The sequence below is a fragment of the Chaetodon trifascialis genome, chromosome 8 (genome assembly GCF_039877785.1).
Source record: "Chaetodon trifascialis isolate fChaTrf1 chromosome 8, fChaTrf1.hap1, whole genome shotgun sequence".
NCBI lineage: Eukaryota > Metazoa > Chordata > Actinopteri > Chaetodontiformes > Chaetodontidae > Chaetodon > Chaetodon trifascialis.
The window spans coordinates 15,694,595-15,720,494 of NC_092063.1; the positions used below are offsets into that span (position 1 = coordinate 15,694,595).

Here is a 25,900-nt window from a genome sequence, read left to right on the forward strand (position 1 = left end):
AGTCTGTCTCTCACCGTCTCCACTTTGACTTGACCAGGTCAAACGTACGGAGCCGAGATATTCTTACTGCTGTTTCACAACAGCTTCTGTCAGGATGATGTTTCAGCCAGTTTTTGTCCCCTCTCGCGTCTTCACGTGTCCTCCTTGACTCATGTTCTTCTTCTGTCTCTTCTCTCGTTTCAACTCGCATCACTAAATATAACTTCAATCTTTTACTTCAGATGAAGATCTTCAGGTCTCCATGTCAAATATGGTGGCGGTATTGTAGCCACTCTGGCTTTAGTTCACGTCTTAATGGCTGCCGTGCTCCCCTGGTGTTTTTAACATGTTTGTGCTGTATCCGTATGCAGTAGTACTTTAAATGTAGTAATGGCTTTGTTAGAATATATTTTGAATTATGTACTTTTGTTTCCAGCCGGGAAGACACTCTCCCCTCTCTCCTCTCCTCTCATTCTTGGCTTGCTTCCGTTGTCAGATCCCCTCTGACTTTGTCCGCACGACAATCTTGTGACAGAGAGAATGAAGCAGTGGTGGATGGTTGTTTGGCTGCCACAGTGACAGCATTGAGCATTTCAAAACAATTGGAAATTGTTCCACTGTGGCTTTGATCCTTTTCGCCGTCTTGTTAGCCCTCTGGGAAGCAGACTGATTCCCTCCTGATTTGAGAGTTTGCACAGTTTAGGAACATGAAACGTTTTTTTTTTTGTGTTTTTTTCTTTTTATTCTTGGTGTAGACCTCTAATAGCTTCCACTAAACCATATACTGTGTTGTATTGGTTAAGAAATTGAGAGTTTAGCTCAAGAACCACAGATGAACCATACATAATGTCATGTATGACTAGTCTATATTATACCTCTGAACAGTTGTAATTTCCCAAAAGCCTTGCAGTTCTATTTTGGATCTTAGTCCGTTCTACTATATCTGCCAGCCCATTAACTTAAACATCTATTGTATTGTTCACAGTTATTGAGAGCTTGACTCTACTGCATACATATATTTTTCAATTTTTACTGTCACCTCTACATAGCCAGCATTTAATACAGCCTGAAATTGAAACAGAGAAACATGAATTTATTTGGAATCAGTGAAGGCGTGCAGCATTTTTCCTGCTAAGCTTCAATAATGTGTGCACAAATACATGATCTTGTCACCCGGGCACTTTTAAAAGTCAGGTGAAAAGAGCATGACCTGCCTAATTCCTGCCCCCTCAACCTTCCGCTTCATCTCCTTCAATCCGACACACACAAACACACACAAACACAAACTTGTTTATGTCACTTTGTTGCAGGACATTGCATCAACTTTTATGAATTCCCTGGAGCCTCAGCCTAATCCTAACCATAAGCCCTGCATGTCTACCCCCAACCCTTACCCTAAAATGCAATGCTTAACCTTGTTGGGACCAATGTGTCTCCAGGTGACTATTCATAATATGACAGTTTCACCAGATTTAGTATATCCCAACAACATCATATAAGCGCGCACACACACACGCACACACACACACACACACACACACACACACACACACACACATACACAGTCTCTGAATCAGTCTCTGCATCAGTCCTGGCTTACTGGTATCCAGGACCATGAATTGTGAGAGAAAAACCAAAGAATTTGAAATTGCATGTACTTGGATTTATAGTAATGCTTCTCTCTCTCCCTCTCTCTCTCTCTCTCTCTCTCTCTCTCTCTCTCTCTCTCTCTCTCACACTCACCCCTCTTCTTGTTTGGTCACGCTGCTCCTCTCAGACAAACATAGCACCCGGCACTCGAGGTGCTGGGAGAGAGCAAACACAGAGAGAGGCAGGGACAGAGAGCAGAGAGGGCACAGTAAATCAGAGACACGCAGGGAGAGAGGGAGGAAACAGACAAATCAAAGAGTAAGTGCGGCTCAGCTGAGGACTCCACGAATGCTCATCCAGCTGGCTTAAGGTTGTCCTCACTCACTCGGCTGTGAACGAGCGTCTGGGCAGAATGGATTTCATTTTGGTCCAACGGCCACCGAGCAGGGGCGGCAGCGGCTCTTTAGATTACTATCACTCCGTTTGGATTATTTCAGAAAGCGCTGCTGTTGTGACGTACGGGAATGACAGCTTGCAGAAAGGAAGATGGTAATATGACAATCTGCTGTTGGCTGCGAGATGCTTTTATTTCCATCCTGCTCTGTCTTTGCTCAGTGACAACAGAATTTTGTGTTTTTTCTTAGTGTTCTAACTCTCACCTAAGAATCATAAATTAACTTAAGATGACCTCAAAGTTTAACATGTACTGACTGAAAATGTGTAGTGATTAAGTAATATTGCAGAATTGACTAAATCTTAAATTTCATTTTCTCCATTCTGGCTCTTGTTATACAGTAGCTGTTACCTACAGGGTGTGAGCTGTTAGACACTTGGTATTGATTTATTTTGCTAATATCAAGTTGTATTCAACTTGTATTTACATGACAGTATTATACCAGCCTGTTAAAGGGTGTTGAGCTTCCTGGCGTTCAATTCATAATCCATCATTTTCTTCTGATACGCCTCCCTGTGAGATGACTGCAGAGGTGCTCTACGGTGCTCCTGCTTCAGAGTATGATGTCAAAGTCTTGATTAATATCTTAAGTGCTGAAGCAACAAGTCAGTTAATGGATCAGTCTATCATCAGAAAATTAACTGGGAGCGATGTTGATAGGCGGTTAATTGTTTGTCATTTCTGAAGCAAAAAGGCTGAATATTAGCTCATTTAGGATTCTGAATTTGCTGCTTTCATGTTTTATATCTTTCATGCATTGAATATCTTTTGGGTTTTGAAGTGTTGAGGATGTCACCTCACCCTTTTGTAGAATAAATGGTTAATCAATTAATTGAAATTCGGTGCTGGCAGCCTGAAACATTTCATAATACACACTTTGCCTCTTTTAACACATCTTACATGATTAATTCTTCTGGATTTTCCTTGTAACATGTAAGTCATGACAGTCACAGCACTGTGTACTTTCAAAATAGTATTACAGTCATTTATTTATTACGTCCTGACAAGTGGCCTTTTATGTAAAAACATGCATGTACTCTTGTGTACCAACGTACAGCATAGCTCCCATAGCTTACACTGGCTGCTGCTCTCCACTGGAGTGTTTGGACTCAAGGTGAAGGTCTCAGGTTACAGAGCATTAAGGCAGATTTCACAAACCAGCCAGTGTATCTGCCTCCTTCCTGGATCCCCATTTACTGGCATGTGAGTCACACGGGAGGTAGAACCGCTCTGGTGTGAAGAAACCTTCTGACAGAATCAGGGAGATGATGTTAGAGATCAGTGCTGTCTGAAAAATAGGATCTCACTTTGGGAGGTTTAATGCTGTCTTTGTTATTCTGGCCTGTTGAGAGTCTCCGTCTGCATATCCTGATGAGGACATTTCATGTTGCACCCACCTCAGTAGCAGAGAGGGTGTGCCCGGCTGTGCATAAAGTAGATTTTGTTTGGCACTCACGGACTGGGAGGATGTTATGTAGGGAGCTGAATTTTAAAATGCCCGCTCAGCTCTCCTGTAGGTTTGATTTGGCAGGACACTGTGTGTGTGTGTGTGTGTGTGTGTGTGTGTGTGTGTGTGTGTGTGTGTGTGTGTGTGTGTGTGTGTGTGTGTGTGTGTGTGTGTGTTGTGATTTTCCCACCCTGTTTCCCGCATATTTGCCATGTCGTTGAAGCCAGAGTCCATTAACCTGACTATTCCTGCAGTAGGAGTGACCTCAATGTTTGGGTATTTGTTCCTGTGTTGACCAGGTTACACAGAGCATCCTTTTTCTCTCAGCAGAAAGACGTCTTGTGCCGTCCTGGTGATTCAATGGAAATACAAAACATCCAGCTCAACAGCTCTGTTTGCGAAACTACAAATCATCATCTCGCCTGGAGCCCTCTCCTTTACGCTGCCTTGCCTAGGAACTAGGCGGCATCTGCTACCCGAGCGCACACCAACATGTCCCACGATACGAAGGATTTTTCAGTGACACTTTGTCACTTTGAGTCGAAACGCTGACAGAGCTGATGTGGGTCTGAAGCAGCTGCTCAAAGCACTGGACTCTGATGGGTGTGGACAACTGCAAAGGGTTCATTTTTTTCTTAACTAGTTTTGAGATTCAGGACCTCATAGTCTTTCTAGCAGTCTCGTTCAGCCCAGGTTTTTGCAGAGCTGCACATCATATGAATGTACTCAAACATCAGATAAAGATTTATATGATACACATAGCCATTTGATCAGAATGTGCATTTTGTACATTGGAAATATATGATGTCATATAGTCTGATGCTGGGGATGATTAGCATGACTGAGCATAGTTCATCTGTGTTTTCACCTGTTTTTCCTGTATCTAAGTGATCGTTTCTGGTTGTTTGTTATGAAATCTGCCGGTGTGTGTTACATTAAGCACAGCTGTGGGCTAATTACAGATGAGATGAGTGTGTCAGTGAAAGCTAAGCCACACTTTGATATAATAACAAGCCTCGAACACACACAGCACAGACACGTCAACTCGCCCATGATGACTTTAAAGACGTGCTTAAAGTCTGGGCTCATTCATAATTCCCTGACGTGTTTTTAACGACTTAAACACAGGCCTCGCTGCCTCCTGACTGCTACTTTACAGCCACCTTCAAACCGTCCTGCTGATCAAGGCCGTCATGATTAGTGTTTGCCTTCCGATTTGCTGATCCCCGTGAAGCTACTAAATATACCGTCTGGCCATCTCGGTGCCTCGGTGGTCATATACTGTAGCTCTGCTCAGCCTGTGTTTATGTCCAACCTCAGTGTCATTTGGTTGCTTGTGCTCGGGTATCACCGTGTGTGTTGAGTTAGAGATTCACTGGTACTCAGAAAAAGAAACTGCTAAAGTGAAATGAAAAACTTTTGCTGCTGTCTTTGTACCTTAAGTGTAAAGGTGCAGCTCTTAGCCTAAAAGGTACAACGGTATATCTGTTAGGTGCATCCATTTACTCCAAAAAAGTAAAGCCCCCTTGACAAAAGTTGCAGTTTGGTACCTTTTCTCTCTCATTTCCAAGCTGTAAATAGCATGGAGTCGTAAATTATTTACACAAAAAAATGCTCCAGAGAGATACCACATGTTTTTGGGCAACCTGAAAAGATCTGAAATGTGTATTTTCATCTCAAGTCTCTGTTTGGGTTGCTGTGTTAGGCAGCAACAATCGAGGTAGCCAGTAAACTAGCACTAAAGCTTCAACCTTTGAGGTATGAAAATTCAAAATGAAATGGTCTTGCTTCTCTGACAGTGCACTTTTTAATGATATTATCTACAGTGGCAGTGAAGGAAAAAGATAAAGCTAATTCAAGGATCAATCATCTCAACCATCCAAATAATAACAAAGGCAGTGAAGATGCCTTCTTGATGTTAGTTAGTTATTTAAGATTTTGTCTGTAGTTCCTTAAAATGATGCTTGAAGTTCGACGTTCAGATTTGTAGATATAATTCACAACTGAACGAAAACCTTTAGAAAATGTGATGACATGTTGCTGCTTCACCATTAAAGAATCTCATATATCTGTTTTAACAAGGAGCCTCTTCATCGCTGCACATTTTGTACCACGCCTGGTGTGAGGCCCTCCTGTGCTCTGTCGATGGCTCTGTGGTTTGTCACTGCACAGCTTCTCCGTCAGTGCTAATCTGTTTACAGCACAATTGAATTTTCCTCCAAATTACAAAATAGTTAAGACTGTCCGTCACTGTCGGTGTTTCCGGGTAATGGTTGGGCGTCATTCAGAAAGTTGTCATATGCAGTGAATGGCCCGACACAGCAGCAGGCTGAAAACAGCAGTTCATCAGTGCCGTGACGCAGATAGCAGTGAGGGAGTCCGTCCTGCTGAAAAGAGATGACGCAGATGCAAAAATTCGTTCTGATGATTTTGTAGTTGTTGTTTTGTAAGTTTTACATGGAGTGTCACAATACGTCATCAGTCTCTTTTGCTCAGAAGCCGTTTGTCTTGTTACTTGGCCATAACAGATGGTCCTCAAAGGCCTTTTGTCATCTGTTGGGAAATACAGACCAGCAGCAAACCTGAGGGTAGCAGAGCAATCCCATTTATTTCAGAGCACTGCTTAGGTCCTGTTTTGTTTTGTTTTTTTGCAGTGGGTGGAATTACAACACTCAGTAGGTTGGTGGTTGGTTTTCTCTCTGACATTTGAGTTCACCTTTATGATTTAAGACTGAAACTGAGAATATGAGATGAGAAACTCGCTGAACAGCAGTTTTAGTCCAGAAACTTCATGTACGGTCATGTAAACAGACCAGAATTATAATAGCTGCGTAAATGTTACTAGCTCTGAAAACAAAGTTGTTCTTCGTTTTTTTGCATTCCCTCTGCCCACAGGAAGGTCAGAGGTCAGATAGAGCGGTGCCCCTGCAGTCAGGAGGGATTTAACGGTGATATTTCATTTGGCCATAATGCATCCTCCGTCCTCCCACCTCTGATTCCTCACTGACTCAGCATCTAAAAACTATCCAGCGGTATTTATGAATGTTCCAGGTGGTTAAAGGTCACATTAGGGAGTTTCTATATGCACAGAGTTGTCTGTCTAGCCTATTTGAATAGAAGATATTATTATTTCAATGTGAACACAAGACTGTCCAAGTTCCTGAAAAGTCCTGAAAAGATTGTTTGGAAAACGTGATTCCATGCCGTAGTTGTAATGATGAAGTGGCATGAAAGAAGTCATTCCTTTACGTACATCCATATCTGTCCCGCAGCTCGTCTTTGTGAGGGCAGCAGGAAAACCATTTTAGTTTGTGTAGTCCAGTGGGGAATCTGTTTTGTTTTTGTTTTTTGAAAGATGAAGAACGGCAGACGTAAACACAGGAAATGAATTCTTTTCATGCTTATTTAGAGGCAGTATCGGTGTCTGTAGAGGCTTTGAAGTTCAGCCAAATCACATCAGTTGGCCTTATGCACATATTTCTCAGGCATTTTGCTTACCCAATATTTCACAAACTGAATATTTGAGGAAACTTCACTGGACCCATAAACTTATGGGAGGTATAGTGGTTATATGAATGAGAAGTAAAGACACAATGAATTAGCTGTTAAAGTTAGTGTACAGTAGCCACAGTTGGAACCATCTCATTTTTCCAGGTTTCTCAATTTTCTGTTTCTCTTAAAAACAATGAATTCTGGCTGACGCTTCTCTCTTAGTTTGTTCTTTCTAGGATGTCATTTGTCCACATCTTCCTCCAGGATTGAAATGAATGACTGATTTTGGAAATTGAAAATGCGGCTGCCATCTGATGGCACAGTTGGGGTCATCCTGGTGGCCTAGTTTAGCGGTCTAAGATGTGTACCAAGAAATCGAAACATCCTCAGTTCAGGTCAGACTGGGGCCCTTTGCCGCATGTCATCACATCCCCCCTCACATTTCCTGTCACTCTCGACCCGACACTATCAAAAGAAAAACGCAAAGTGCCCCACAAACAGTGTTTTTGAGATGTACTATCAGGAGATACATATCCCACAGCTTTCATTTTTTCATCGTTAAATACTTTGCTCTTGTCCAGGCAGGAACCTGCTTGACATCAGGAATGTGCAAAGACTATTTCTGTTTCCTAATGATCCTGGACAGAGATACTCAAACTGTCCTCAGCTCCGGCACTGGGACATCTTATCCACAGTAATGTGAGCGTCGCCATTTCTTTCAGGGGCTGAGAGTGTTTTTATAGAGCTGTGTGAATCTGCAGTAACAGTATGGTGGCCATGGGCAGACAGACAGCTCCATACAGCCCACACATACACCACATACTGGAGACAGACACACAAAGAAACGCATACATAAAAAAAGACACACGCAACAAAGCATTTATGCTGGGAACAGCAGCAGCCTTTGCATGTGTTCTTGTAAGCAGACGTACAGTAACTGGTGTTGTGCCTTGACTCATATTACCGGCAGTGTTACACACTCCAATACACTCCAAGTTAAGTGTCACGCTCATTTTGTAAGCACTCCAAAGGCTTTCTATCTTTTGCATGTTTATTCTTTTATCACTGTTGCCTCAGGACCCAACCCAACATCACCATTTATTTTTCCTCTTAAGGTCACGTTCATTTGAATTTCTGTCATTTCCAAACTGTCGAGACCTGCCTCACCGACAACTGAGGAAAGAAACTCACTGACTTCATTTAAGACTTGATGAAGCAGGTGCTCATTGTCTTCGGGATGGGAAAGAATGGCATTAAAGTTTTATGAACTGTGAACTGAATTGTGCTTCTGAGGCTGTCGCCATCTTCATCCTCCTCTCATTTGACAGCAACCCCCTCTGCTTCCGTGACTATCTTCCTCCTCCTGCTCCTCCTGCGTTCTCCATCATGTTATCACTATGACCATCTCTGGGTTTTGTCCCAGCGGGGTGTGGTAGGACTGACCAGAAAGCTCTGAGTCACAGTGCTGTTTCTGGAGCTGTGGGGGCTGATCGTTTTAGATCATAATGTCAGGGGATAGGACAGAGACGGTGGATGACCATTGTTGCTTGAGAGAAAAACATGAGAACAGGCAGAAGCAGATATATGAGAAACACCGAACATATACAACACACAAAATAGGAAAGATGAGTCAGTGATCAGATTTTGTTGCAGTGCAGATCCTGTTAGTCTTGAGGCATTTTGAAGGTCAAGAGTGCAACATGTTCCCTTTCAAATGTGCAGAGAATGAGATGCACAACAGATAGCAGAGCTGGAGAGGCAGTGAGCCAGTGCTGGTCTGAGAGGACATGATTCCTCACGCCCTAACACACCCCTCTCTGTTTGCATCTCCCGACATCCATGTGCGTCTTTCTTCTTCAGCATAGCTGGGAACAATTTAAATGAACAGATATAAGACTGATAGCAATGGCTGCTTATTTAACTCTCAACCAGAAAGTGAATAAATGTAGCTCCCAAAATGTTAATCTGTTCAAGCCTAAGTGATTCTTTTTACTCAAGACAGGAAGATTTTTAAAGTGAGAAGCATTTCCACATGTCTATTCTGTTTCGCGCTCCCACAGGGACAATGTAATCTCATGCCAACATTGAACGCTTGCCTGAGAGGGAAAAAAGGGCAGCAACATTCACACATCAGCCTTCCTGATGCCATATATCTCCCCACAGAGCCTCAGCCATGCATGTATATACAATAACCCAGAGGTCTGCTGCCGTGGCCTTTGCTGGGCTAAATAAAGCAGGGCCTAAAAGTGGGTAGCGGGCCACGAGTTCAGGTCAAAGGGAATGTGAAACCATAAACCAGGAGGCTAGCTAGCCTTGAGACCAGCCATCACACACTGTGTTTACTTGAATGTTTGCTGTCATGCTGGCTGACTATATGTTTAATGATGAGCACAGAGTGTTTGTGTTTGTGTAGCTATTCTCTCAGCAGGTCGTGAGGTTGAGGACAAGGCCTGTGTAATTTACTGTGAGACGCCAGTAAGTTGAAAGTGACTGACTCCAGGTTCCTCGTTGTATGGCATCACTGTGTATTAGAGAGGATTTGAGTAAATGGTTTTTGTTGACATTCAGACATCACATAAATGATAAAGTCACAGTTTCAGTGGAGTGGACACAGTAAAGTTGAGTTTCAATTGAGTTGACTACGACATGCCTACCTTGTAATTGATGCAGTGCAAGTCAATAATGAACCGGTAGGACCTCGAGCAATCCTTCTCTAAAGCCTCTCCTTCCTCTTTTTTGTGTTTTCAGAACCTTGATTCTCTGGAGGGCTCGATCCAGAACCTGCTGTCGGTGCTGTACCCGCCCTTCGAGGCCACCGCCCCCACTCTTCTCAGTCAGCTCTTCCAAATCATTGACAGTCGTTATCAGGGAGATGCCCTGCGGTGCCTACTGGACTTTCTGGTCCCAGCCAAGCACATTTTAGACACCGTGCAGCAGGCTGCATGTGTAAGTCACCATGGTGGTAAAGTCTTAAGGAGACATTAACTACATTTGTTATTATGGAACGAAACAAACTTTGTTGCTGGAATTATTATCATAGTAAAAATACTTCTGATTTCTGTAATGTCATTGTCTTTGTCCTCTTTTAGGCTCAGTACTCTGATGTACTTTTCCTGTGTGAGGGCTGGCCTCTCTGTTTGCATGACCAAGTTGTCGTCCACCTCGCTCCCATCAACCCCCTGCTCCTTCAGCCGGGTGACTTTTACCTCCAGGTGGCACCATTCTGTGACCAATCAGCTCGCATCGTGGTCTGCAGCCTCCTGGAAGAGGAGGGGCTTAGAGTGGAGGTAGTCGAGGAGACCCCGATCCCTGAGACTTCCTATCCTTGTATATTCAGCCGTGATTGGTTAGAGGGGATCAACCAGGGCCGCCATGGAACGGCTCTCAGCCAATGCCTGCTCGCCACCGAGCAGGGCGTGGTGAGGCTGCCATGGGAACGGGTGGCTGTGCCTGATTTTGTGGATGTACCTACGTGTGCTAGGAGTAGCATGGCCTCTGCTCCACCTTCATATCCTCCTTTACCACCTCCACTTCCTCATCCTCCACCTCCTCCTCATTTTCCTGAAACCGCTTTATCAAATCATTCATTCCCTCTTTCTCATTCTAAGGAATCTGCCCCAAAACAGTATCCCGTAACCATTAAAAATTCAGTTTTAACACCGTCTTCCCACCCTGCCTTCTCTGTGGAGACGAGAATATGTCCGGCGAAGCACGGCATCGCTGTGTCACTCTGCCTTGTGGATACTAGGGCTGCTTCCTCATCTAGGCTGGTCAAAGTGAAAGAGACTGACACAGAGCCTAAGCCTATTGGCTGGGTGTCCCCTAATATGTGGGACAGCTGCTTTCCTGGGACAAATACAGCTACAAAAACAAGCACTGTTTCAGGTACAATTGTAGATGCTTATCAGTGCAAAGGTAAAGATGAGAGTGTAACTGTTTCTGAAAATATAGGGAAAGATGAAGATACAAACATTAAAGAAATAAGCAGGAGTGGGCCAGCAGGCCACGCTGTTGCAGAAGGGGAATATATTGATATTCTGCAGGCAACCATGCTTTTTGGTAGAGCTCAGTTAATAACTGAAAAAGAACACAAATTAGAAATGCAAATGCAAACACACACACAAATTGAACCACAAATGCAAAGATATCCACACAGACAAGTACAAATGCAACCGCATGCACAGCTGGAGTCATACAGGCAAACACCAAGGCAGGCAAACACACAGATACCACCTCAAGCACAGTCACAAGCACATGTGCAGTTGCCTTCAAAACCACAAATACAAAGTCATTCTAGATCAGAGGATACTGTATCGTTAAGGCCCAACGTGTCTGCAGAAACAGGACCTCCATCCGCAATCCACCATTCACAATCCCATCACCCTAATCCGGAATCACTCGAGCCTTCTCAGTGCATTCGCACTGTCCGGTTCTCAGAGAAACCCTGTACCCCGTGCATGAGGAGAAGACAAGGCGGGAAGGTCTCCAGAGCTCAGGAGCTGAGGTGTCGATACAGGGACTCCTACCAGGCTGCTATACAAAACCCTGTTACCTTTGAGCAGGAGAAAGAGAGGGGGGAAATGTTAGCGATGGTGGAGGAGGATGGTGACTTCTCACAGTGTGCTGACAGACCACCAGAGACTGAAACGGGGCATCCATGGCGTAATCCTCAAGGAATGTGGTTTGATCCTGGGTGTCCTTCCTCTGTCAGCGGAGCCATCTGTAAGGAGTCAGGAGAAAAGAATACTGTTCCATATTGGAAAACAGGTGATACCAACACAGCCCCCTGTATGGATTATAGGGGAGCCAATACTTCAAAATGTGGTGGGCTACCAGATCAGACTACCGAAAGGACCACTCTACCATTTAGAGATCCAAGGGATGCACACTCTGCCAAAACTTGTGGCAATTTACACAACGGGACGAATATAGCATCAGGAACAAGCGTAAACACTAATAGAGCTTCGTCAAGCTTAAATGACCCGACACAGTCTAATGCAATCTCTGCCAAACACCACGGATTACCTTTTAGTTCAGGTGAAATTTCAGCAATGAACGTGACCCTCAAGCCTCATGAAAGGCTACAAAGCAGAACCAATTCCACTGGAGTGAGTCCAAACTTTTGTAAGTCTGTTTCAGTGGCACAGCACAGACGGGAATCCATGTCAGATGGAAGATGCTCATCCCTCTCCACAGCTGTGGTGGACACCTCTGAGAAGTGTGAGCTGGTCATTGTTGAAGGTCAGAATGTTAGAAGGAGAGAAAATACCGTCTCATGTGCAGAGATTCCTCAGCTGCATGTGGTCAAATGTAAAAATAGCACAGCCTTTCGACTGGTTTCACCCAAGATCACCAGGAGGAAGATGGTCATTCCAGGTACAGACTGCTGTAGTTACTTTGGTCTTTAGTGCCAGATGAAAATCAGTCTTCATCAGCTTCTTTAAAACTAAATCTGTCCGCTTTCTACAGATGGTGCGCAGCCTGGCAGTACGCCCATAACCAGTAGAAGTGGCCTTCAGGTGGAGAACCTGTCACAGACAAATCCACCTCCAGCAGCAGACAGGCAGAGGATCTCCCAGCCTGTCTCTGCTCGTCCCAGGCCGGACCATCTTCCCCTGGGATCCCCAGACCCCAGAGCCCACCCCCTCTATTTGGGAGTAGCCTCTCTGACAGGTAAGTTAGTCGGGACACAGTTAATAACATAGTTTTTTTTTTAATTGTGGCTATTTAATTTTCTTATGCCTTTTCTCATATCTTGAACATTTGCTCTGATGCTCTCTGTATCTTGTTGCTGTTTGCTCTTCTTCAGTTTAGCTCTTGGTGTGTATGATTTATATTTATCTGTCCGAATGAAAATTATGCTTAATAGTTTGATTGATCTTTGCCTCAGGCGGCAGAGACAGGACAGGCAGGGCAATAATTGAGCTCTATGGAGACCATCAGGGATGGAGTTCAGCTGTAACAAGCCAGGAGCTCTTCAAGATGCTGCTCTACTTTCACTCTATCACCAGGTAACATCCGTGTGCTAGTAAATCAATGAATGAATCAAACGATGTGTTAATTAACCAGACTTGAAATGAACAAACTGAGCTTAAAGTCATGGTAGAAGGAAGTTTTAGCAGCTTTGTGTTCACTGTTTTGTTATAATTTTCTTTTTTTTATCTGTGTGTGTAGGAGAGAAATCAGAGAAGCTGGGACGATGCTCATTTTTGATGCAAAGAAGACAAATCCTCAGCCACAGCTCTATAAGGCCATGATGGCATTTCAGGTTAGAAGCACAGAAACTTGCATTACAGCTGACTGCAGCAGATCAGAGTTAACTGTTGTTTTGGGTGACTGGAGTGCTGCTGTTTACAGATGATTAACTCTGAATGAAATGTCAATGCTGAATAATGTATCAGCTCCTGAGAGTAAACAACATATCCAGATGTCCAGTTTATTGAATATTTATGTGTAATGTGGCAAAAGATTTTTTTTCCTTCATTTTGTGTAACACACAAGATGGTCTTTATTAATCGAATGACTGAGTAATTCCATTCATATTTGCAAGTGTTGTACAGTTGGTGTTGCTATCAGTTCCATTTATTTATATATTTAAAAACCTTTTCTAATTCAGTTTATTTGTAATGGTCAAGAAGAGGGTGTAACTCAAAGTCAAAGATGTGTGAACATAGTGAAGTGGGATTTACAAAGTGTTAAACTGTTGCAGGAGCAGATTCCTCAGGCAGTCAACAGTTTCGTGCTGCTGGTGGACAAGGAGAGCAGCATTCGGCCAGAGCGGTGTCCCGGCATCCAGGTCGGCTTTTTCACCCTTTGCAGCACTTATTAGAACACACTGCACATGGTAAAACACCTCTGTTTGGTCTCCTATAGATGAAAATTAACGGGAGGAGGCTTTATGCTTCATTAGCCTCTTTGATCACGGTGTGTTTGTGGCTGGAGGGATGTCAGGGATTTTTGTTTGTTGATACATTACTTAATCTGAATATACACTGAATATACAATTCGTAATTATTTGTCTTTGGGAAGGCAGATTTGGTAAGAGAAAACAAAGAGGAAATAATACTGTATGAGCAAAACACAATTGGCTAATGCAGACACACTGGGCCCAGTCTGATAAAACAAATACCAGCAGTGGGATAGTGGCACCTTTGTCCTTGTTGCTAGAATATGAGAGTTGAGGTTTCAAAGGTAAAGATCTCGAAAAGGTTTCAAACAAGTTAATAAACAACATTGTATAACTTAGCACTTGTTGTCTCAAAGCAGACTGAAATGGTGACATCGATGAAAGCTTTGTTCAAGCTGGTGGAGGTGAGTCAGCTGAGCTCCCGTCTGGATGGCACTCTGTCTCACAGCCACTGTGACTGGGTGGAGCTGCACCAGGTGAGACTGTCACATCAGTACATGACCTGTCTCTCTCTTCTCTCTAATCAGGAGGTACACTAGTTGCTTTGTTACTGCTCCTGATACACTTGTGTCCACATCTTACTTTCTCTAGAAACTCTTCCCATTTGTGTGTGATCTTCATGAGGTGTCCAGCCTCCTTCTGAGGGCCATCAGTAAGTTAGAGGAGCCCCAGCAGCGGGACACTGTGCAGGTACCTCAATGCCGTCCTTCACTGGGCTTGGAAGCTGGGTTTATGCCGAGTTATGCGGCTGTCTTTAGTGATAATGCATACAGTGTGTCTTATGAGGATAATTGCTTCTCTTGATAATTAGAAGATTTGAAGATGGCACATGGAAAACAATAGAAAAGCTTTCAGGATTATCTTCACAAAATAACAGCACGTCATATCAACAACATTGTTAATTTGAAGACGTTATTGCATCATTTACTGATCTTAAACTGTCTTTTTGTCTAACAGACTGTGCAGCAGTGCATGGTGGACCAGAGGACTCTGATGAGGGATGTGCTGGAGGACAGCCGATTGGTCAGCCTGCAGAGGGAGGGCGGGGCCATCCTTGCAAGGCTGAGGAAGGAGAGTGACCTCAAATACCCCCACTGTGAGGACCTCAGGTAAACACAACTTCTCCTGCTCTCACCTGCTGTATGTACACAACAACCTCGGTGTTGGCTTTGCAGTCTTTTGGGGGGTAAACTTGTTTACATGACCTTTGATACCCTGTGGCTGAATATTCTTGCTGCCAGAAAATAAACTACCAGACTAAACAAGCTCCTGCCAAACTTCAAAACAAAAATACTTGCAAAACTTGTCAAATTGTGTTGCTGCAGCACATTTTCAGGCTCAATATTTGACATAGCAGTAGGAGGTGAAGGAGTTTAATGTTTCTTTGCAGTAAGCTTAGTTCAGTTAGCGAATCAGCCTAACTTATGCTTATGCTGCTTATCCTCCATTCAGACCCAGAACACCAGTTATTCCTTTGATCCATTATTTATTTTTCTTAAGCTGTGTTTTCACTACATGCAGTGATGCAGTGGACTCAGTGACCAGCCTGTACAACCATGTGGAGGAGCAGGCTCACGTCCTCGTGCAGAGGTCCAACGTGTCACTGGAACACCTGGAGTATCTGCTGCAACTCAGAGAGATGGAGGGACACTTCATGCAGGTGTGTTATAATACCTTACCATGAAATCTGTTCAGATGTGTTCAGATGAATGTAACTTACTTTCAAAATATAGGCTTGGTAATGTAATTGACCATAATGGACATTACAGTCTGGTTTTATGACAGCCCAGTGATCTAATGCTAAAAGTGTACCATGTGTGTATGGTCAAAGGTAGACCAAATGGCATTCATTGAATTTCAGAATTTCACTTTTGAAAGGTATGAAGCATAGTGATTTCATCTAAAGACTGTAAATAAATAGGAAATAAAACAAATAACATTGTATAAAGGACCTTAAAATTAAATTCATCTCTACATGTTGCATGTCCTTGATCATGTACATTTTACTGAAGACTATGTTGTTTTGCATCTTCCATCCCTGCAGATGCAACAGTGGTTTAATGTAGAGGGAGAGCGCCACCTGCTGGAGGCTGAATCAGTCGAAGACTCGGGAGACAGAATGGAGCAGATCCTGAACAGCTTCACCGGTTTCCTTATTGAAGCTAATGTCAGTCTACATTTTTCTTGCAGCTGTCATTCTGTCTGTGTGTTTGTGTCTCTGTCTTTCTACCTGTCTGAGACTCTCTGTCTCTCCTCCGCCCAGGACCGAAGGCACCATGCCATGACATTAGTGTCAGAGGCAGAGCGAGTCCAGCAAAGTGGGCTCTCCTACCCAGAGACAGAGGCGTTTGGGACTCGCGTCTGCACCTTCAAGTCAGGCCTGGAGGACTTTCTGTGCAGGGCGGAGGCGTGTGGCAGAGAGCTGCAGATCATGGTCAATGTGTGTGATTTTTGTGAGCAGGTTGGTTTGAGATCAGTATTCAGAATTCATGTATTCAGCATCAGTGTGTGCAGCTGTTTCTCTTACCCTGTAGAAACATTTATTCAGCCCAGTTTGGGACCCAAACCCTTGCTCATGCAAGTACATTTACTGTATGCTACAGTGTAAATGTATGTAACTACTGAACTTCTGCCTGAGTAGAGTAGCATGATTTCAAAAAAAGAAAATATGAACATGCACTTTTGTTATGATTTATAATAAAAGAAAACTGTATTAACCTCCACAGGCTACAGCTCTGGCCAGTGAATGCACTGAGTACCTGGACCAGTGTCAGTCCAGCATCCACACAATGCAAGACCTTGACCACACTACAACACCTGTCAATCAAACAAACAGTCAGCCAGTGCAACCCCAAACCCAAGAGTCCGGACCAAGCACTGCATCCCTTTGCCTGCCTGATACCCACGCAGCACATCACTCAGGTCCAACCACCACCAGTGTTTCACTCTCAGACAATGACAGCTCCATCCTCCAGGCTTTCCAAGACAGGTTCCTCCAGTTCAGCCCAGAGAGATTTCAGGAGGTGAAGGCCCAGGCCAGCGCGCTGAGGGGTTCCAGAGGAATGCGTGTCTGGAACATGGCCTGGCTGAGGTGCCAGGAGGCCAGGCAGCAGCTTCAGGAGAGGATGCAGGACGTGGATGAGGTTTTCCACCAACAACCAGAGTCTGGCAGCTGGTGCGAACGTCATTATGTTGATGTGGCGAGCACTAATATTCAGACACCGTCCCCCAGTGGCCAGAGTCTGGTGGTACAATCAACACCAGGGCCTCGGCACCCGCAGTGGGAGGGCATCATGTCAGGAGAGGTGCATTTAGGGAAGAGAAGGCCAGTCCTGGGCAGCAACAGCACTAATTCAACCACTGCAGGCTGCAGTAACGTCACTGTCAAACCCGATCATCCCTGTGATCATCAGGATCACAGGGATGTTGGAACCAGCCAGGGGTCAAAGGCCACTCCACAGTCACCTCACAGGTATTTTTATATGTCATCACTTATCATGGATACACTTCCTGTTATCATCTCTGATGTTTCATTGGAGAAGTAGGTCTATCACTGTTAAAGCAGTAACATTCTATCCAATAAAAATACAATTCTGAGAGGAAAATATAAAAGTCTCTACTTTCCATCTTTTATTTCCTACTGAGGCTGGCAAAACCATCTTATTCCACACTGTCAATTTTTTTTTCTGTAACTTTTCCTGCTCCTCACTGAAGCTGCACAGTGTTTACACTGTGCCTGCACCATTCCATCAAATGGAAAAACTGCACTTCACTGGCCCTCACAGCAAACACTTGATGTCCTTTATGTTAAGACACATTGAGTTCTCACTCTGTATTGTGCCTTTGCATCTTTTGATAACAGGTCAGCAAGGAGAACAGAAAAGGAGACGAGGAGGAGACAGCCAAGCAGAGCGAGGAGTGAGAGGGATGCTGCTGCTCTGTCTCAGTCCCACACTGTCGGCTGCCAGTGGTTTCCATGGGGACGAGGTCTGGGAGTGAGGTCGGTGAGCCAGGACTCGTGCACCACGGGAGTAGCAATTGCGGGGTCATCCACTCCTCCAGAGCAGCGAGTGCGACCCCCCTCATCCTGCTCCCACTATGGTCAGCCGTCCTGTCGGATCCTGCAGGAGGCTCAGAAGTTCCAGATCTCCCGCCACGGGAGCTTCTGCTCAGAAGACTCCTGTATGAGTGAGCAGGGGGCTGCAGGGGGTAATGGGAATTTAAGCTGCAAACATTTCAGCCTGCCCACCAGGAGACATGAGGGGGGGCGTTGTTTGGCAAGTCCACAGGAGAGCGCCAGCAATGCCCTGTAAGTTTAAAGCATGTTGGTGACGTTTGCTCGCATGGCTGATAATAAATCTGAATGATCGGATATTTGCTTTGTAATATAACATTCTGCCTTTAATTTGACTAATCTTGTGAGCCTTAATGAGATTTCATGCACTCTTTTCTGTCTCTAAGCTTACAGTGAAGTACCACAGGTATCAGTTCTCTTCTTCTACTCGTCAGCATGGATGGATTACTGAAACAGGCTCACGGCAGCAGACACAGACCCTCTGTGCTGATAATGAGATCTGTGTATCCTGTTCGGAGGTTAATGGGCTCAGTCACATGTAGGAATATACCATTAACATTTTTTGTCTTCTGATAACAATTTGAGTTCTTTTAATAAAGATAATCTGCGGATGCTTTTCATTTTTTTTTGGTGCAGGTGTTTTACATGTCTGTGCCCAGGGACTGTTCTCATAATCCTTCCATGCTTGACTTGTTTCTTTTCAGTGCATGTAGAGACAGTAAAATGACAGCATGTAACTGAGTCATCCACTGAAACATACAAGAAAGTTGATGATAATGATTCATAATTTAGGGTAAGTGAATATTATCAAGTTATCGAGTTGTATTTTTAAACTTGTGTATGTTTTCATATTGCTGAGTTAGCTACAGGTGGCTAAAGAGCAAAGAAAACCATTCTCTGTTTGTGGAACCAGGAGGCTTCAGCGTGTCCTGGAGGAGCTGGTGTTCACAGAGAGGGAGTACGTCCGCTCACTGGGCTACATCCTAACCCACTACCTCCCCCTGCTGGACAGACCAGACATCCCCCAGGATCTCAGGGGCAAGCGAGGCGTCATCTTCGGCAATCTCGAGAAACTGTACGACTTCCACAGCCACTACTTCCTGCCAGAGCTGGAGGCCTGCCAGAGGGAGCCCGCCATGGTGGCCCGCTGCTTCCTCAGACATGTGAGGGTGTAGCTTTTATCTGATTGTGTACGAGGTGTACAGTAACAGGATTTAAGTCAAAGTCGGCTTATTAACAACATACATTTTCTAATACGGTTTAATTTCCACAGAGTGACAGTTTTGGCCTGTACGCTCTGTACAGCAAGACCAAACCTCAGTCTGATGCCCTGATCCTACACCGTCGCCATGACATCTTCAAGGTGAGTTCATGTTTCCGGTCCGTTATAGATTAGATGCTTTACATATCTTTCCTTGAATCACTGTATCTGTACACCAGCCTAAAATACAGTAATTTTAAGATAAAATTAAATTCAGCTCTAGTATGGAAGCCCTCCTGTGTTTATGACTTAAGAACAGGTTTAAAAAAAACATTTTCCTGGGATAATCTTCTTAAGTTCCTTAATATTTTTTTCATTTGTGAAACTGGTCAAAACAACAACAACAAAAAAAAACATTTTGCCAGGTCACGAAAAACACCTAGACAATTAGAAAAACATTAGATCACCAGAATTTATTTTTTCTCATCAAAATATCTCTGTTTTTACACTTCTAGCTTCTTCTAGATCTCTTAGTAGACACTACTTTTTTCATTTGATTGTGGTCATGTTTGACAGTACTATATAGTGTATAAATGCAATGCAGCTATGTGACGCGTGTCATTTTTTGACCTTTAATTCTGCTGTATTTGGTTCCTTCCTTCTTAACTAGAAATTGAAAAGAAGCTTTGAGGTTGTATTGCTACACATTGCACACACCAAAGGGTTTCTGGGGTTCAGGAAGCCCCCTGCCTCTTCCCTTTGAATCACCTGGAATGAATGAATCTGTTTCCCCTCACAGAGGAAGCAGCAGGAGCTGGGGGATATGATGGACCTCTCATCCTACCTGCTGAGGCCCATCCAGAGGATCAGCAAGTACAGCCTCCTGCTGCAGGACATGCTGGCTCTGGCTGGCTCATACAGGCCAAAAAACATGATCCAAGACACACTGCTCGCATCTAGTGTGTGCGCACAAAGTGTGTGTGGCCCAGGTGCATATGTGCCAGATCTGACGAGCGGTGAGCGTGAGCGGGGGAGGGCTGAGATCCAAGCTGCTGCAGACCTGGTTCGCTTTCAGATGCGCCACGGCAACGATTTACTCACCATGGATGCAATCCAGGATTGTGATGTAAGATATTGAAATGATAGATAAGATACACTTGATAAACAGTATAGTTAAATGAAGTTAACAGCTGCACTTTTTTCTGCTCTGTCAGGTGAATTTAAAAGAGCAGGGCCAGCTGATTCGCCAGGACGAGTTCACAGTTTTCTTCAGGAAGAAGAAATGTGTCCGCCGTATCTTTCTCTTTGAAGATCTCATCCTCTTCAGCAAGACCAAGAGGACGGATATTGGCAACGATGTTTATGTCTACAAGCAGTCATTCAAGGTCTGCACACATCATTGATTACTAAAAGGCTGATATACACTATATTCGACATCACAGGCATTTTAACCACATACGATTATTTCCATTGGTGTAATTTTTGCTTGTCTCTTGTAATTTCTCTCCCAGACCAGCGACATTGGGATGACCCATAACTCAAGCGTGAGCAGTTTGTGTTTTGAGATCTGGTTCCGCAGGAGAAAAAGCGAGGATACCTACACCCTGAAGGCCTCCAGCATGGAGGTGAAGAAAGCCTGGACCACCGACCTAGAGAGTATTCTGTGGGATCAGGCCACTCACAGTAGAGGTAACAAGAAGACAACATCATATCTTATTTATGTAGCACTTACCCAAGCATACAAATGCTTTTCAGGTTTAAAAAACCATGTTGCAAATGTACCATACGTTCCAGAGCTGCGTATGCAGGAGAGGGTGTTTATGGGAATGGGCCGCAAACCTTTCATGGACATTCAACCCAGTGATGCTGCCATCTGTGACCGAGCCATCAGCTGTGTCCTGCCTGGGAGAAGTAAGGAGCTGCACACACTGAACGCATCTTTACGACAGAGCTTCACAATATTTTGTTCAGACTAGCTATATAAGTGAAAACAATTTACGCTTCAAGTTTAGAACCATTTTATTAATTTGTTACGTGTCAGGATTTAATGTCTCGTCAACTATTGGATTGATTGCCATGAAATTTGACATTCATGAGCCCCTCAGGATGAATTGTAATAACTTTGTTGATGCCATCACTTTTCATCCAGCGCCATCATCAGGTTAAAATTTTAATTTGTCCAATAATTGTTTTGTGGCCAAATCCCTGCAAAACTAATGAAATTCCCATTTGCCTCAGCTGTGCTAATCAGCAAATGTTAGCATGCTAACATGCTAAACTAAAATGATGAACATTATACCTCCCATAAATTAGCATGTGAACATTTTGAGCATGTTAGCTTGCTGATGTTAGCATTTAGCTTAAAGCACTGCTATGTACAGCCTCACAGAGCAGCTAGCATGTAGTAGAGTCTTAGTCTTGTTTCCATTTCTACATCTTTTGTTGTTATGTTTAACAAACAAAACTAGCTAACAAAGTTACTAAATGTAACAAAACTAAAAATTACCTGGAACAGTCATGCTTGTGCCTTCATTGCTCACTGACCGAGCCCATTATTTTCTCATTGATGACATCTATCTATGTCTGTCGTCAGTCCCTGTGGCGTGTTGTTCACACAGGGGCTTAGAATATCCACGACCACACTCCATCGGCTCTGGCAGCACTGCATCCACCACCCTCAGCCAATCATCCTCCTCCTCTGGGCGAGGCTCGCTGCCCCCTGCTGGTTATCCTTGTAAGCAGTCACAGGGGGTGGAGACCAGTCCTGCCATTTGCTCCTCCCCTGAGGCCGTTGCTGAAAACGAACTCAACAATCATCATCTCCATCAGCATCATCTTCATCAGAATTGTGAACAGTGGAAAACTCATCATCCTCTGAGTGAGTTTTTTGTCGAGTGTGTTAATAAAATTTCGTGGCCAAGAAAACACATAGTTTCCTTTGACATAGTTAAAATGTGTTAGTTTGTCGCCATCTGGTGGTAGAATAGAGAACGACATTGTGTCAGACAGCAACGCTCACATCGCCAATACGTACCACAGCTACATTTTTCCTGAGGGATCTATTTATTTCTAGATGCCATTATGGAATTTGAACTTGCATACGTTTTCTCAGAGTAAAGCACAAACCGCAGCTTTCATTGTCTCTGCTTTAGTGGACAGCACTGAATCATCTGCAGAATGCATCAACCTCCTCAGCAGCTCAGAACGCAGCTGCCTGTCTGCCATTGGTGGAGAGGTGGTGGATGACTCCTCCTCGCTTGTATCCCAGAGTTCAAAGCCCCGCCCACCACTTTGTCAAACCCCCAGCCTGAGGAGAAACAGCTCTCCATCAGTTATCAGAAAGAAACCAGGTGTCGCCCCCAAACCTCCACATCTAGCTCAAGCTCAGGTACAGGTGGAGGTGTAGCAATGTGCCCTGGTGAAATGAATGTATGTGTTGTATGTTGGAGTTGAAGAAAATGGGTCCAGGCTAAAAGTGAGAACAACTCAGCCACTTATCTATACAACACACTGCCTGAAATAACTTCATGGATTAATGTGCTTATTTTACCCTAAACCATGATCTGTTCCTAAACCTAACCAGGTAGTTTTAGTGCCTAAACCTAAGCAAGCTGCAGCTGTTTGGACAATGTGTCATGTAGTATGTATGTTTTATAGATATTATAGATAGACCTATTTGCTAAAAATGTTCTCAATAATATGATGTTTCTCTAATGATAGCAGTTGTAAAGGTTTGAAAAATAGGCCTAAAAGCCTAAATTCTATCAGTATTCTATCAAACACAATCAGTATTATTAACTAAGAACTATGGGGCTTTTTTTTCTTATATTTTATTGAAGTTGGATTATAATATGATATTTGATATCTTGCATTGCAGGGTGATGACATTATAATTGGAAAATCAACAGAAGTCTAACTCTGGAATCCCTGCAGGAGGTGAGCAGAGTCTTTAATTAACATACAGATAAACTGAAGTAATCTTAATCTTGTAATCTTAATTTTGAGTTTTCTTCCTCGGAAATTTCAACCACAATTAAACTGGACATATAGTAAAACTTACATTATACATTTCAGCATAATCCATTTATAGTCAGATTTGTGGGACATTATTGTTGATTAGTTGTAGCCGCTATGCCAGGTACCATTGTGTTGAAGGAAGGTTGGAAGGATGTCTAGTTAATAAGGATTAGTGTTTTTGCTGCCACCAATCAAAGCTTTCATTTTTTTGCAGACAAACACTGAATTCAGAGCGCAGCACTGAGTCAGGAATGATGCTGTGTGTCCTCACTTAAGAATACAAAGATCTCTTCCCAGTAACTGTGCAGCATGGGATGTTCGTAACAGACAAAAGAGACATATTGTGTTTTAAAAGCATCTTCATCATCACTACCATCATAAAGTGTATGTCTCTGTTTTGCCAGACAAACCAGTTGTTGGAGGATTCTTATGATCCGTCTCATCTGGATGAGTAAAAATGAAGAAAGACACATTTTTTTAAATCTGCCCTTCATTTGTGTTGCAGATCACCAGTCCACAGAAGCGGATTTTCTGGTCGGCCTGCAGATGGACGTGCTTTTGAATGGCTACACAGTCACTGGTCACAAGATCTTGTTTTGAATGATTTATTGAAGAACCTGAGGTTTGGTGTGCTGTAATCACATGTCAGTCATTCAAATGTGGTTGTCTTATATCACATATAGACTGATAGCACCCATCCAATAAGGGAGAAGAGACTGCAGCATGGCTGGCATGGTTTGGTCATGTCATATGTCAGTGACATCCAACATTAACCCACAAACACAGAATATGTGTCTTTGTCCTCAATATGTGTTTTAATCCTTTGCCCCAGCAGAATCATCTTCATCCCCAACCATTTTTTTTTTCATATAGCACAAAGCATCAGCTGCTGCAGCCATGATGCATTAAAAGCTTAATGAAGCAACTCAAAATGGGAATGGGTATTCATGTATTTACCACCACATAAAGTCACCAACAATTCAAGAGGAAACAGCTCATCCTCTCAAAAAAGTACCTGTTTGTTCTCAGCAAACTATCATATTATTATATGGATAACTATCTCCCCTGTGCCTTCGTGTTACATGTCCACAGACTGTACTGTTAATTGAGCTAAACATGTTCTTTGCTTGTACATTTAGACATTTGTGCTGTGTACAAGAATGCAGAATGATATGTATGTGTACTTTAGATATATTACGTGATCTTCTGTTCTGTACATTCTGTACAATTATTAATATGCAGGGATCAAACATGAAAAGGTTGTATTTATTATCGTCATTGAAATCAGCAGGTCGTGTGGAACAAAGACGCAGGACCAGCATCTGTATTGTAGAGCAAACCGCTTCAGTCTGGTGACATAAGCAAAGTGTATCGCTCTGTGTCTCATGCTCCTCATTATTCTCTTGACAGCTGGACTTCATTGTTTAGGTTACAAGAACACAAGATGCAGTTCAGAGCTCCAGAGCTCTCCTCTGGCCATAAGCCCAGAACTAACTGAAGCTGATGACCATAAATGGAGAAACATGTAGATACATGTGCAGATATGGAAAATAAACCTAATTTCATGATATTGTGATTAACATGTAGTAGTTGGTATATAAAAGTACTTCTTTTTCTCTTTTAAGGGTTTCCTATTTATTTCTTTTGAGCCATTTTTATACTACTGCTGTCTTTCTAAACATTTGTTTGTATCTGCCTGGCTCTGAAATTCTTACAGTTGTCGTGTATTTAACAATTTGTCAGAGGGGACAGACCACTGTGTGTTTTCATATCTAGCATTTGAATTACTCTGTAACTTGTGCATTTAGGGAGAGGATCTTGAAAAGCTTGACTGGCTACATAATCGCACAACTACTGCACACTCGCAGACACAGAATATGACTACAAGTCATTTAGGCTAAAACCACTTACTGTTATTTAGGGTCCACTCATGTGTCCATACTGATCATTGTTCCAGCTTCACTCTCATTAAAATGACCATTACAGAAAAGTATTTTTTGGATTATTTAAATGTCTTTTTCTTTTTCTTTTTTTTTTTTGTAAGTTTTTGATGAAAAGTGTCATTGTTTTGTAAGTTTCGTGACTTTATTGTCTGTGTGAAATGTACAATAACCAAATCTTGACAGGATCTTGAAAAAGTGAGGTCATAATGTTGACCTCTGATTGTTTCATTTTAAAGCCACTGACTTGTTATGGCATGGCAGATCCACATTTTTTCTCTGCTTTCTATCATTTTTTATTGCTCATTTGCTTTCTTTCAAGCCTTTCTGTTGTTAATGTGTTCATTCGTTCTATCACAGATATGTGCTGAATCAAATGTGGGGTCAGTGCGGTTATTGTTTGGTTTCGTTTTTTCTTCTTCTGTTTTAGTCTTCGGGGAGAAACTCTGAGTTTTATCTTGTAAGGTTTCTTCCCTCCGAACCGTCAGGGTTCCAGAACAGACCAGACAGATTGCAGTAACATGAGGAAGTGGCCCCAGACTGTGATGATACTTCACTTCCTTGTTCTACAGGCACAATAATTCCGCAGGAGACTTATTGCACAAGTTTTCATTGCAGTGCGTGCAGCTAAGGCCACTGCAGTGCAAGTTTCTTTTTCACCTCTGCACAGTCAAATTTCAGTTTCCTGACCTATTTACAACTTCCTCCAGTAACTTAAAAAAAAGCCAAAGTGAAAGTCTGCACAAAAAAAAGGTGTCAAGTATTTTACTGCGCTGCAAAAGAAAAAACGGCTAAACT

General features: G+C 43.2%; 1 protein-coding gene across 1 annotated transcript; it reads left to right on the top strand.

Annotated features, from left to right (window-relative positions):
* Positions 1-1,880: 1,880 nt before the first annotated feature.
* LOC139334917 (pleckstrin homology domain-containing family G member 4B-like) lies at positions 1,881-25,732 on the top strand. The gene is made up of 26 exons (XM_070968197.1): positions 1,881-2,118; positions 9,711-9,908; positions 10,052-10,506; positions 10,618-12,338; positions 12,432-12,635; positions 12,853-12,973; positions 13,137-13,230; positions 13,672-13,758; positions 14,229-14,345; positions 14,461-14,559; positions 14,827-14,978; positions 15,391-15,529; positions 15,914-16,036; positions 16,133-16,330; positions 16,596-17,341; positions 17,732-18,178; positions 18,858-19,107; positions 19,218-19,307; positions 19,945-20,271; positions 20,360-20,530; positions 20,657-20,834; positions 20,940-21,056; positions 21,739-22,023; positions 22,298-22,533; positions 23,023-23,081; positions 23,668-25,732. Exons 1-25 carry the CDS (start codon positions 2,116-2,118, stop codon positions 23,059-23,061), a joined length of 6,597 nt encoding a protein of 2,198 aa, XP_070824298.1. The 5' UTR covers positions 1,881-2,115; the 3' UTR covers positions 23,062-23,081; positions 23,668-25,732.
* Positions 25,733-25,900: the final 168 nt, after the last annotated feature.

Bases quoted from the DNA above. Each gene is read 5' to 3' on its own strand.
- LOC139334917 (XM_070968197.1), top strand. The intron at 14,560-14,826 runs GTACCTCAATGC...TTTGTCTAACAG, and splicing joins AGCAGCGGGACACTGTGCAG to ACTGTGCAGCAGTGCATGGT. The intron at 19,108-19,217 runs GTGAGGGTGTAG...TAATTTCCACAG, and splicing joins CCCGCTGCTTCCTCAGACAT to AGTGACAGTTTTGGCCTGTA.